General features: G+C 42.5%; 1 protein-coding gene across 3 annotated transcripts in view; it reads left to right on the top strand.

Annotated features, from left to right (window-relative positions):
* Positions 1-13,592, top strand: part of asic1c (acid-sensing (proton-gated) ion channel 1c) — a gene marked incomplete at its 5' end in the record, with an annotated part of 136,067 nt that overhangs the window by 109,215 nt on the left and 13,260 nt on the right. For all 3 annotated transcript variants that reach the window (XM_083781750.1, XM_083781752.1, XM_083781751.1), the window contains 2 exons: positions 7,013-7,163; positions 10,636-10,763. In XM_083781750.1, the coding sequence (XP_083637876.1) occupies positions 7,013-7,163; positions 10,636-10,763 (279 nt within the window). The remainder of the gene's footprint in view (positions 1-7,012; positions 7,164-10,635; positions 10,764-13,592) is intronic.

Raw genomic sequence — 13,592 nt, forward strand, 5'->3', positions numbered from 1 at the left:
GTGTGTGTGTGTGTGTGGGGGGGGGGGGGGGGGGGGGGAACTAGCTCCATATTCCTCTCTGCAACCTGCAAGTCAAACAGACTAAACAGCCGAGAAGAAGGAGTTGGGGTCCTGGGCAGCTACAGCTACAAGTATACAGATCGAAATCTGCAAGTATTGTCTGTCAGTTGAGCTGGACGCGGAGGACCGAACGATCCAGAGCAACAGGGGCAGACCTGTCTCCGGAATTTAGTACGTGATTTCCTCCTGAACTGAAGCAGTCGCTTACATCTGCAATTACCACATCCATTTATCTATTGATGGAAGACTTGACGGTAGTTACGCTTGATGCATTTTGTTAATGGAGTGATTCAGGGATTTCCCCCCCCCCTCTCTGTCTCTCTTAAAGGAATCATTATGTAAATCAGTTTTACATCCCAGAAGGAGCGGAAATCCTTGTTATGATCTTCGGCAGTTTACCGAGCCTGAGCAGAGAGGGATAGTGGCGGCACATCGGGCACGCTTTGCTCGCTGTTGCACAGGACGTGTAGCGCTGAAGGATCCTGAAAACATGCTTCCAGTGCGTAAAAATTAATAAGCCAAAAGTTGACGCCTGAAGAGACTGTAATTGGGTAAGAAGCACCTGCCCGGGGGATAAAGTAATGACGCTAACGGAAGTTCCCACATCGGAATCGATCACCGGGTCATGCCAGTCAAAAGGTGCCCAGGAGACCACCTGCATGACCCATCGTGAGCCGTCGGGGAAAGAGACCACCGTCGCTTTCATGAGAAAGACCAAGATCCATGGCCTGAAGTTCATGTTCTCTCCGGATAAGTCCAGACCCCAGAGGGTTCTCTGGATTTCGGCCTTCTTTGTATGCGTCGGCCTACTCGTCGCCTCGTCCCTGAACCGCATTCTCTACCTCATGTCCTACCCGGCCGCCACCAAGATCTACATGGTCTGGGCTCAGAACATGTCCTTCCCGGCCGTCACTCTGTGCAACAAAAACCTGTTCCGCATGTCCACTCTCACCAAGGCCGACCTGTACTCCAGCGGCTATTGGATGGACCTGATGTATCCCAACCACACGGTGACGGAGCAGAACCTGGCCATCCTAAAGGACGGCCACAAGCAGGGTCTGCTGAACCTCCTGGACTTCAACGACTACTCCCCGCCCCCCGGCTACAGCGTCAACACCACCGAGATGATCGGCAGACTGGGCCACCAGCTGGAGGACATGCTGTTGCAGTGCAAGTTCCGTGGGGAAAACTGCACCTACAAGAACTTCAGCACAGTATGTAAAGAGAGAGAGAGGGAGAGAAGTCTGTGAGGAGTTGATGGAAATGTTATGGTTCTGGTTAAACTACGAGGCGTGTTACTTTTGAATGATCCTCTCTGTAGCAGGCGTTCTCTACACAGGTTTACAGACTCGTACGCTGCACAGTTGTCATTTCATCTAAAGTGTGTAAGATGTGTGTACAGTATGTCATGATGACCACATGACTTGTTCTTATTGCCTATTTTATGGATATTATTTTATAATCCTTCTACTATCGTATATTTTGATTGTTAAACAAGACATTCAAAACGACATATAATGGCAAAGGCCTTAATTTATCTTTCACCTGTTTTTGTCTACATCCTTTAACATCCAAAGCACCCAGTTGGCTATGTGTGATAACAACTCCACAGAAAGAAGGATGAGGACATAAATAATTCAGACGTCATAAATCACTGCAAATAAAACTTTCAGCATCCCTATAATTAAACACCTGAAGTGCCTGGTTGGCATTGTTTGCATCGACAAGATCAAAAGTCAACATAATCAGCTCCCCTCACAATGCAATATTATGCATCTACATACAGAGCAGGTTCAAGAGAAAACGGATGGGGAAAAAAGCATAGCTTCGGAAAATACTTTGCGTCCTAACGAGGACTGTTGTGAAACACAATTATTGTGACATCCTTACAAAAAGCTCTCACATGCAGATTTAACAATCAATTGCTTCTGTGGCATAATTTAAAACAATGCACCGTTCGTTGCTGCTTTCCGAGATAGAGAGCACATTAAACTTGCACATTTTTCTGTGCTCAGATTGACATCTTTGAAGAAGCGGCTATAGCTGCCACATGAGCCAGTTGCTTGAAGGGCCTCATTACCGGTGGCAGGAGAGAGAAGCTGACACGCTGTCATGTCTGTCTGTCTGTCTGTCTGCGTGGGGTCTATCTGAGTCTGGATATGGAACACTGGCCCTGATCTCTAGAGAGCAGCCTTTCCACACTGTCTGAAACAACTGCCTATACTTCATGTCCAAACTACCAACAAACGCATACAAAAAAGGTATCTTTCATTCAAGTTGTACTGCTTGATTCCCAAAGGTGTAAATTGCAGACTTGAAAAGAAAAATAGAATCCCACGGCACTCCCGTCTTTGGTGAAAAAAGATTCACATAATTTATTGATGAGCAAGACCAAAAGGTCTTCGTCAGGGTCTATCTCCAACAATTGAATTGAATTGAATCAATGTGTGTCTGATGATAGTTGCAAAATGCTTACTGCAGCATGCTTACTCTCCCCCTCACTGAATATGTTTCTTTTCCCTTTTTACCTCCTGTATGATGAATTCCTGTTCTGTTCTGTTCTTTGGCTATATAGAAGTGTCTATTTGTACGTCTCAAATGAATTGATGGGTCGTCCACTCACAGTTAACAGTCTTTGTATTGGGTTGTGCTTGAAATGTCTCCAGGACACTCACGGTGCACAGGTACACAATCAATCAGGATTGAAGTATCTGCAGACTGGTGACATTGTTAATGATCAGATAATCAGGGTTCTCTGCCTATACGTCTGGGGACATCTAAATTAACTGAATGGGTGTTCCAGTGTGTGGAAACCATTGTGAAATGTAAAAAATAACTGCGTTGCAGAACCAATGCAAAGACGTTAGGACGGGCGTTCATATTGGGTCCATATCAGTATTGGTTTTCAAAGGCTCAAAGCAGTGGGCATAGGTTTGTCAGTGGCTGTTTTTGCTGCCATTCTAGTGTGCGTGCGTGCGTGCACCAACCAATCAATTCCACCACATTCAAATTGAGCTTGAGACTTCTCTCAAATTGTCTTAAAGCTTCAAAGCGGTTGACTGAATAGCCGTTATTCAAACTTGAGTTTGAATAAAGTGTACATGTTCTAATCAGATGGTGAGAAAAACATGTATGTAACCTAGCTGTGAGAACTGAACCAATTAGAGTTGAGCATAAATAATGAACATGTTTGGCTGGAAAATGTTAGAGTAAATTCCTACATTTTGTTTTAAATTATTATTATTTCTAAACATAAAAAAATCCGGGCACCTGCCCGGGGGATAAAGTAATGACGCTAACGGAAGTTCCCACATCGGAATCGATCACCGGGTCATGCCAGTCAAAAGGTGCCCAGGAGACCACCTGCATGACCCATCGTGAGCCGTCGGGGAAAGAGACCACCGTCGCTTTCATGAGAAAGACCAAGATCCATGGCCTGAAGTTCATGTTCTCTCCGGATAAGTCCAGACCCCAGAGGGTTCTCTGGATTTCGGCCTTCTTTGTATGCGTCGGCCTACTCGTCGCCTCGTCCCTGAACCGCATTCTCTACCTCATGTCCTACCCGGCCGCCACCAAGATCTACATGGTCTGGGCTCAGAACATGTCCTTCCCGGCCGTCACTCTGTGCAACAAAAACCTGTTCCGCATGTCCACTCTCACCAAGGCCGACCTGTACTCCAGCGGCTATTGGATGGACCTGATGTATCCCAACCACACGGTGACGGAGCAGAACCTGGCCATCCTAAAGGACGGCCACAAGCAGGGTCTGCTGAACCTCCTGGACTTCAACGACTACTCCCCGCCCCCCGGCTACAGCGTCAACACCACCGAGATGATCGGCAGACTGGGCCACCAGCTGGAGGACATGCTGTTGCAGTGCAAGTTCCGTGGGGAAAACTGCACCTACAAGAACTTCAGCACAGTATGTAAAGAGAGAGAGAGGGAGAGAAGTCTGTGAGGAGTTGATGGAAATGTTATGGTTCTGGTTAAACTACGAGGCGTGTTACTTTTGAATGATCCTCTCTGTAGCAGGCGTTCTCTACACAGGTTTACAGACTCGTACGCTGCACAGTTGTCATTTCATCTAAAGTGTGTAAGATGTGTGTACAGTATGTCATGATGACCACATGACTTGTTCTTATTGCCTATTTTATGGATATTATTTTATAATCCTTCTACTATCGTATATTTTGATTGTTAAACAAGACATTCAAAACGACATATAATGGCAAAGGCCTTAATTTATCTTTCACCTGTTTTTGTCTACATCCTTTAACATCCAAAGCACCCAGTTGGCTATGTGTGATAACAACTCCACAGAAAGAAGGATGAGGACATAAATAATTCAGACGTCATAAATCACTGCAAATAAAACTTTCAGCATCCCTATAATTAAACACCTGAAGTGCCTGGTTGGCATTGTTTGCATCGACAAGATCAAAAGTCAACATAATCAGCTCCCCTCACAATGCAATATTATGCATCTACATACAGAGCAGGTTCAAGAGAAAACGGATGGGGAAAAAAGCATAGCTTCGGAAAATACTTTGCGTCCTAACGAGGACTGTTGTGAAACACAATTATTGTGACATCCTTACAAAAAGCTCTCACATGCAGATTTAACAATCAATTGCTTCTGTGGCATAATTTAAAACAATGCACCGTTCGTTGCTGCTTTCCGAGATAGAGAGCACATTAAACTTGCACATTTTTCTGTGCTCAGATTGACATCTTTGAAGAAGCGGCTATAGCTGCCACATGAGCCAGTTGCTTGAAGGGCCTCATTACCGGTGGCAGGAGAGAGAAGCTGACACGCTGTCATGTCTGTCTGTCTGTCTGTCTGCGTGGGGTCTATCTGAGTCTGGATATGGAACACTGGCCCTGATCTCTAGAGAGCAGCCTTTCCACACTGTCTGAAACAACTGCCTATACTTCATGTCCAAACTACCAACAAACGCATACAAAAAAGGTATCTTTCATTCAAGTTGTACTGCTTGATTCCCAAAGGTGTAAATTGCAGACTTGAAAAGAAAAATAGAATCCCACGGCACTCCCGTCTTTGGTGAAAAAAGATTCACATAATTTATTGATGAGCAAGACCAAAAGGTCTTCGTCAGGGTCTATCTCCAACAATTGAATTGAATTGAATCAATGTGTGTCTGATGATAGTTGCAAAATGCTTACTGCAGCATGCTTACTCTCCCCCTCACTGAATATGTTTCTTTTCCCTTTTTACCTCCTGTATGATGAATTCCTGTTCTGTTCTGTTCTTTGGCTATATAGAAGTGTCTATTTGTACGTCTCAAATGAATTGATGGGTCGTCCACTCACAGTTAACAGTCTTTGTATTGGGTTGTGCTTGAAATGTCTCCAGGACACTCACGGTGCACAGGTACACAATCAATCAGGATTGAAGTATCTGCAGACTGGTGACATTGTTAATGATCAGATAATCAGGGTTCTCTGCCTATACGTCTGGGGACATCTAAATTAACTGAATGGGTGTTCCAGTGTGTGGAAACCATTGTGAAATGTAAAAAATAACTGCGTTGCAGAACCAATGCAAAGACGTTAGGACGGGCGTTCATATTGGGTCCATATCAGTAGCTCAAAGCAGTGGGCATAGGTTTGTCAGTGGCTGTTTTTGCTGCCATTCTAGTGTGCGTGCGTGCGTGCACCAACCAATCAATTCCACCACATTCAAATTGAGCTTGAGACTTCTCTCAAATTGTCTTAAAGCTTCAAAGCGGTTGACTGAATAGCCGTTATTCAAACTTGAGTTTGAATAAAGTGTACATGTTCTAATCAGATGGTGAGAAAAACATGTATGTAACCTAGCTGTGAGAACTGAACCAATTAGAGTTGAGCATAAATAATGAACATGTTTGGCTGGAAAATGTTAGAGTAGCGATTTCACATCGATAGTTAAACACCACTGAGATTTATTAGCCTACAGTAGCTACCCCGTAAGCTAATTTAGTGCTGTCTGGTTCTTATAATGATGACAAAATTGTACACACTGTACAGTACACTCAAGTTTCTCACAGGACGTTCTGACTGGATTAAGGAAAAGGTCATTCATTTGATGGGATCAGCGTTATGTATATGTTTGGGTTCTGTTTATCAAGACTACAGTAATTACTTGTCCAGTACTGTACTGTACTAACTGTCAAGCAATGCCAATGCATCATGTGGCTTTACGTTATGCAGTGCAGCGCCGTATTTGGCGCTGCACTGCGGCGACATGGGCATAAGGGCTACGCTTGCATGCGGGCCCTTTGTCTAAGACAAATTTCTTCCTCTGGAGACAAATAATAAAGAACCTTGATTGATGACCCCTCGCAAATTACACTTCAAACGCGTCAAACTTTTAATGCGCACTGCCACTGCGTAGGCCACAGACATACAATGAAACCAAATGGACCCGTACAGGTCCATTTGGTTTCATTTTACACTCTCAATATTTAATTTATTGTTAAACATCTGCATTAGATAATGTAGAAGAATTGTAATTTCAGGCTCAGGGGAAGAGTGGCCGGATGGTAACTGCAAGGTTGCCAGTTTGAACCCGGGCTCCCCCAGAGTTAGTGTCGAAGTGTCCTTGAGCAAGACCCTAATTGCTCCTGATGTGCTGTTTGGTACCTTGCATGGTTTCCGCCGCCATTGGTGTATGCATGCGTGTGTGTGTGTGAATGTAATGCAAAATCTGTGAAGCGCCTTGGATAAAGGCTATATAACGCTATATAAATTCACCATTTACCATTTATTTACAATTTTGTGGACACAATTGTCTTTGGTCAATCAAATGGTGGTCCGTGGCTCAAATGCCGAAATAAATAATGCAGGGCCTTGATATGAAAATGGTTGAAAACATGAAGTCCACGAGATCTCAAGGTTTTGTTTTATTCCCCCCTCACACATCACAAATGTATTTTTCTGTGTTCTTTCGCAGATTTACACTCGCTATGGAAAATGCTACACGTTTAACTCTGGATTGGATGGAAACCCAATTCTGACCACGTTGAAGGGTGGCACAGGGAACGGCTTGGAGATCATGATGGACATTCAGCAGGATGAATACTTGCCAGTGTGGGGAGAGACAGGTCAGTGCAAATGGACTTTATATATGTAGTCTGGGCGATATGGACACAATCTAATATCACGACATTGTTGACCAAAAACCTAGTCTATATCGATATATTGGCGATAATACTGGTACCGTATTTTGACATGTAAACTGTTTTGACCCATTTAGCCTTCTCAATCCTGACAGTTTTCTGAAAAACCCAATGTTTCTATGTCAGTGGTGCTCAAAGTTTTTCATGTCAAAGACCCCCACAAATATATGTAATTGGCAGCCGACCCCCATCTGAAAATATGTTGTTCCAGTGATTTGAGTTAAAAATGTTCGCTTTGAAAGAATATATAGGCTATTCAAAGATTTGTGCCACATGTTCACGATTTTGCAAAAATAGCAGATCTACAAGCTTGTAGCGAGCGCTATGAGCTTGTAATCTGCTATTTTTCAATAGCTAAAGTATAACATAATGTTTAAAACACCAAAAGGGGTTCACGCCCAGAATGGGTTCAACATTTTCAGAAATAGTGAAAATAGAAGATCTAAAAAGATATTGTAGTAGTATTATGTCAGTATCATGGTCAGAACTCAGCATCATATCAGTATCATGTCCAATATATATATATATATATATATTATTTTTATAGTTTAAAATAAGGTTTTAAACCAGGAAAAGGCAACACTTGTTACGTCATATATGATATTCAAAATGACAGACGATATCTTGTCTCGATAACACAATATGGATATAATATTGATGTAAATTATTGCCCAGCCATAATAGCTAATTTATTCTTTGTCATGAGTGTCCCATGCCGCAAATATCACTATGGCAGATCTATATCTACAAATTCACAGTGCATTGATGCATTGATCAGCTATTTTAGCACAGGACGGCTTCGTAAGACAAAGTATATACTGTACTGTAGCAGGTTTTACTCGCATGCCCCCAGTATCTTATCAACTCTGTTGACCATAATTCATACCCTGCTGCTAAGTATGATGTAAGACAGTGGTTCCCAAAGTGGGGTCCGGGGAGCGGGGACCCACAGGGGTCCTTGAGGGAGTTCCAGGGGGTCCCCAGCTAAATTATAGTTTGGAACCAAATGAACCCTTATGGGTCTGTAACTCTGAGAATGTACAAATGGAACCAAATGGACCTGTTAATAGTCCATTTGGTTCCATTTCTACACTCTCAGAGTTAAATGAACATTGATGTTACAAAACTTTTTAGCTTGAGACCCCAAAGAGAAATTAGACGTTTATCCGGGAGTCAGGAGCCAAACTAGTGAAAATAGCTGATCTACGAGCTCAACATTTTGTTTTCTAATTTATGGAATTTCTTTATCCTTTCTTAATGAAGTTACTGAATTTTTTTATAATAATAATTTAATTCGTTTTTAATTCATGTAAATGTTTGCTTTTTTGTGAACCTTTTTTTTTATGTTTAGAAATAATAATAATTTAAAACAAAATGTAGGAAATAAAAAATAACGGGACCCATAAAAATCTGTCCGCGACCCGTACAGCACTGTTTGGAAACAGTGCTGTCTGTATGTATTGCATGCTTAGAGTGATAATGACAGATCTTCTCCTGGGCCTTTTCCAGACTTGAAGTAGATCTCATCCTTCACGGTAATGTTGCACCTTAGCAGAAATGTGTTGACTTGATACAGCAAGGCTAGCAGTAAAGTGTTCTATTGGTGATTGCATTGTTGATGTATCCCATTTACAGTACATTTGTGTAATATAAACACATCTATTGAATGTGCCTCTAGGTCCGAGACTCTTAATATTCACTACCTATCATACTGTGGAAGTACTTTCAGCGTGAGTGAGTATGCAACCTTGGGGTAGAAAGTGAATACAATTACTCTTGTTGCTGTTATTGTGTATTGCTTTTCCACGTGCTTCTTCCAAAATTCTACTTTCACTTCAAAATAGCAGATCTACAAGCTCATAGCGCGCCACCGAGTGGCGTGCTACGAGCTTGTACTGTAGGTTTGCTATTTTTGAAAAATCGAAGAACGACTCACTTAGAAACATAGCTTTTTCAGAAAACTGTCAGGATGTAGAAGACATTTTTAGAATCTGATCTCGGGTCAAAATGGGTTGAGTTAGCTTTGAACCTCTTTAAATCTTTCTATTTATTATATCGGGGCCTCTCATGGTGACCATATGTCATTGTTGTCAGGCAGAAACCTTGTTGCGTCCAAAACTAAGCTACTTTTCTTCTCAGGAAATGGAAAAACGAGCCTGTTCCAATGGATCAAATTAGTCATCAATAGTAGTTCTGTCAGATAACTCACAAATAGATTATACAACCAGCATTAACCATTAAGAGCAGGGAGATAGATAGTATACAATAACAACCCCCCCCCCCCCCCCAGGAACAACCAGGAACGCAACAGAAGGAATGCAGGAAGATTTCAGCCCATAATGGTCAGCTGATTGGGTGAGCTTAAATATCCCGCCCTGGCCGCCCATATGGTCAGCTGATTGGGTGAGCTTAAATATACCCCGCCCATATGGTCAGCTGATTGCCACGACAGCGTATTGACATGTGGGAGTTGCATAGCACTGAATGAGCCCCTCGAGTACATCTGCCAGCTCAACTCTGTTAGCTATACGTACATATCATTACCCTAGTTATAGCTTAAATGGCTTAAGTCGTATGCATTACTAAAAGCCATTTAAGCTATAACTAGGCTAAGTTTGAACATAGTGTTAGGTGGTGCAACCCCCTACGGGTAGTAGTACAGGGGAAAGGTTCCTGCTCACCACCACTCCAACGAACACGTTTGCCTATATGCACACAGAATAACTCTTCCTACTTCCGGGCCGCTTCCCTACTTCCTTCAGAGGCTCTGTTCCATTTAGTGTGCATTGGTTCTCAGACTTTTTTGTTTCAATGACCCCCATGACTGTACAAATGGAACCAAATGGGCCCTTATGGGACTGTACATACCTGTAAGGGGCCATTTGGAACCCACTCAAGGACACTTTGAGACCCACTGGTGTAGCAGAGTTCTTCCAGTGACATAGGGTACTGCACAATAGCAGTACCCTGATTTGTTTGACCAGAATGGAACAGAGCCTTCATTAGTATTATTGGTAACACACAAGGAAGTAGGGAAGTTCCCTATGTTATTTCCAAAATGGTGTGTGTTAGCCTAGTGTGTGTGCATATAGTTCATTGGCCGTTTTTGAGGGTGTGAAGCCAGCCAGGGAGGACAATCTCTATCTCAGCACTAATGACTCCTACAGGACATGTTGGTCAGGCCACCTGTTCGGCATGGGCTGGAACTGGGGTTCCAGCATGTTCCTCCACGAAAAGAAGTGACCGGCGACTTCATGTGTATGAGACGGGGAAGGGGGAAAAAAGAAGGGCAGAGCTGACCCGGAATGGGTAAAAGAGAATAAAGGGGGTTCTTTTTTTTTACGTGACAATGTCTGGTTCTTGTTGTATCCACGATTCTGGTTTACTGTATCCACAGATGAGACATCGTATGAAGCGGGCATCAAGGTTCAGATACACAGCCAAGACGAGCCACCCTTCATCGACCAACTGGGATTCGGTGTCGCCCCTGGTTTTCAAACGTTTGTGTCGTGTCAGCAGCAACTGGTACCTAATGTTTAGCCTCTTCGCACCGACGCCTCCTCCCTTCAACTTCAACCTTTCACTCTGCATCATTCCATGTTTACCCCTCCAAACCCCATTGCCCATTTGTCTCATTTTGTTCTGTAGATTTACCCTGTGCATGAAATGTGGAATGTGGATCTTTAGTGGAATCATCCAATGATTCTGGGTACATGGCATCAAATAATGGAGCCTGATCATATTGACAGAGGTGGGAACAATGATTGGATGTACCATTCTCATCTATAAGTGTATGTAGTGGAGTTAGTAGTGTAATGTGGTACAGAATGTCTGCCGTGGTGCATAATAGTAGCAGGTAGAGTAATACCTTTAGGAAAACATTTAACAGAAGTCACACAGTGAAGATATGAAAAGATAAACCTCTCATATAATTTGGTTTGGGAAGAGAATTAGAGGCATTAGAAGCGACGCATTAGAAATCAAATCATTAAATGGCCATTAAGGCTTCACTGAATTATTTTCCTCACATTATAGCTAAAATGATCTACTGGTTGCAGTCTTTAGCCTATTACACATCATGAAAGCACCTCTCCCCCCCACCCCCATATAACTACAGACTATTGATAACTGAGCACATTTTGAGGATTGAATCTGGAGTTCCTCGAGGACTTAACGGAGAGTGTTTAAAAAATAATCAGATCCTCTCACTGTGAATAATGTCTGTAGTATACTCAGGAGATGAACTGCAGGATCCACGCGCCATTATTTAAAAGCCATTACCAACTCTGATTGATTTCAGGGAAGGCAAAAAAAATGTTTCTATTAATAAGTAATAAATAATTAGACCTCTTAGATGGGGCTGCTGTTGTTTCATTGTAATCACCACGAGGAAGGAGAAATAATAATTACCGCCGGCTTTAATTGGGGCTGAATTCACAGTGTTGCGTAAGGCCTGTAAACACAGATTCCTCGTCTAGTTTGGGCACTGCCCTGGCCTCATATTCTCTAGAATACATACTAGATAGTATAGTATAGTACACTACCCATACTGTTCTACAGATATAATTATATAGAGCTATGTCCTAGAGTCTCGTTTTAAATCACTAGGATACATTCTTGCCGGTAGGTTTTTCCACCTTTCAGATATTGCTGCAGTGTGTTGCCAGGCTACACGCTCATCATTAGCATATCCACTAGTACACAGTGTCTGACTGTAATAATCGTTCAGTTTATACCATGGTATAGTTCAAATGAACAGTCTGAACTGGTAGATCTAGCTCCCAAAATGTTGGTCCATTGACATTTTTCATTTTTGATTCAACAGACTAACATGGGGTGATGGAGACAGAGCAATGACCTTATAAATCAACTTATTGGACACCACAAACCCCACAAATGTTTCCATTTGGTCAACTTTTGAACACACTAAAATGGTCTCGCTGTAGTATTAGTCTATTTCAGCTATTATGAAGACACGTGATGTAGGTCTATCAATCACTATAATTAAAGTAACCTTTGATGGGGAGCAAGCCATTCCTAGTTCTCTGTAATCCTGACATGAGGACCCACGTACGTGACAGTGATGACAATGTGTTTACAACCTGACTGTTTTAATGAATCAATTTGCCTGTCATTTTGTTAACCACTTAAAGCCCATATCAAAAACAGCGATACGTTGTGCGCTTGTTGATCTTTGCTATGTTTGAAAATTGTGAAAATGTATGAGATTCTTCAAAACATTTAGTTTTACGATTTCAGTTATTTATTTATTTTTTGCTTTTTCATGACATGCCCATAATGGGAATGCCAGTGTTAAGGTGGTTGCCCACTTGAACCCAAGGGGAAACCTTCGCAGAAAATAGCAGATCTACAAGCTCACATCTCATCGCAACGCAATGTGTTGTGTGCTCGTACATCTGCTATTGTCAGTGAAGAATATATATAGTGTAAAGCAGGGGTATTCAATTAGATTAGGCCGGGTTCTCAAAATGCTTTTTGTGCTCAAACACGAAGATTTATGTATATTTCCGCACAGTAATGAGCAGGATAATATGTCTATACAGGTATATGCCACCTTAGAATAGATGTAGGCCTAGACCTATTTGACAGTGCATAAACTGCATTGCTTTGACATTAACGACCATCAGCTGGACGGACACACAAACACACACACACACACACACACTCACTCTGCTGTGGGCAGTTCAGAAACCCGTCCACGACCACCAGTGACCTCATCGTTAGGCAGATTGTTTTTTAAACAAGATTTATTTACGTGAGAATAGTTTATCAGACTATGAAGATCAGATTACATAGAGCAGTGATTCCCAAAGTGGGGTTCGGCGTCCGGGGACCCCCAGGGTCCTTGAGGCAGTTCCAGGGGGTCCCCAGGGAAATGGTTTGGAACCAAATGGACCCTTATGGGTCTGTAACTCTGAGAGTGTACAAATGGAACCAAATGGACCCTAACAGGGTTTATTATTGTGAGAATGATTGCTTCCATTTTCGCATTGCAACTTTTCAGGACTAGAAAGCCTGCAGTTTCTATTAGCTTGGATTCTCCATTGATGTCACTGTTGGGTGGGTTTCTGAACTGCCCACAGCCCTCCTACTGTATGTGACACAGACCGAGTAGAAAAAAACGTGTCATTTTATCATGATTATTAGTGAGGACCTATTATATGAAGATAGGTTGAAAAGTGGTCCTTTAATGATTACCGTCATTATGGTAATCTCACAATTAATATCGCACACACCATACCTGTAACTTTTATTAGCCCTCTTATTCTCACATTCTTTTTTTTCAAAATTCTTCCAGGGGCCACAAGTGGTCGCTCCGCAGGCCGCATGGGC

The sequence above is a fragment of the Protomyctophum parallelum genome, assembly GCF_964188405.1.
Source record: "Protomyctophum parallelum genome assembly, chromosome: 14".
Taxonomy (NCBI): Eukaryota; Metazoa; Chordata; class Actinopteri; order Myctophiformes; family Myctophidae; genus Protomyctophum; species Protomyctophum parallelum.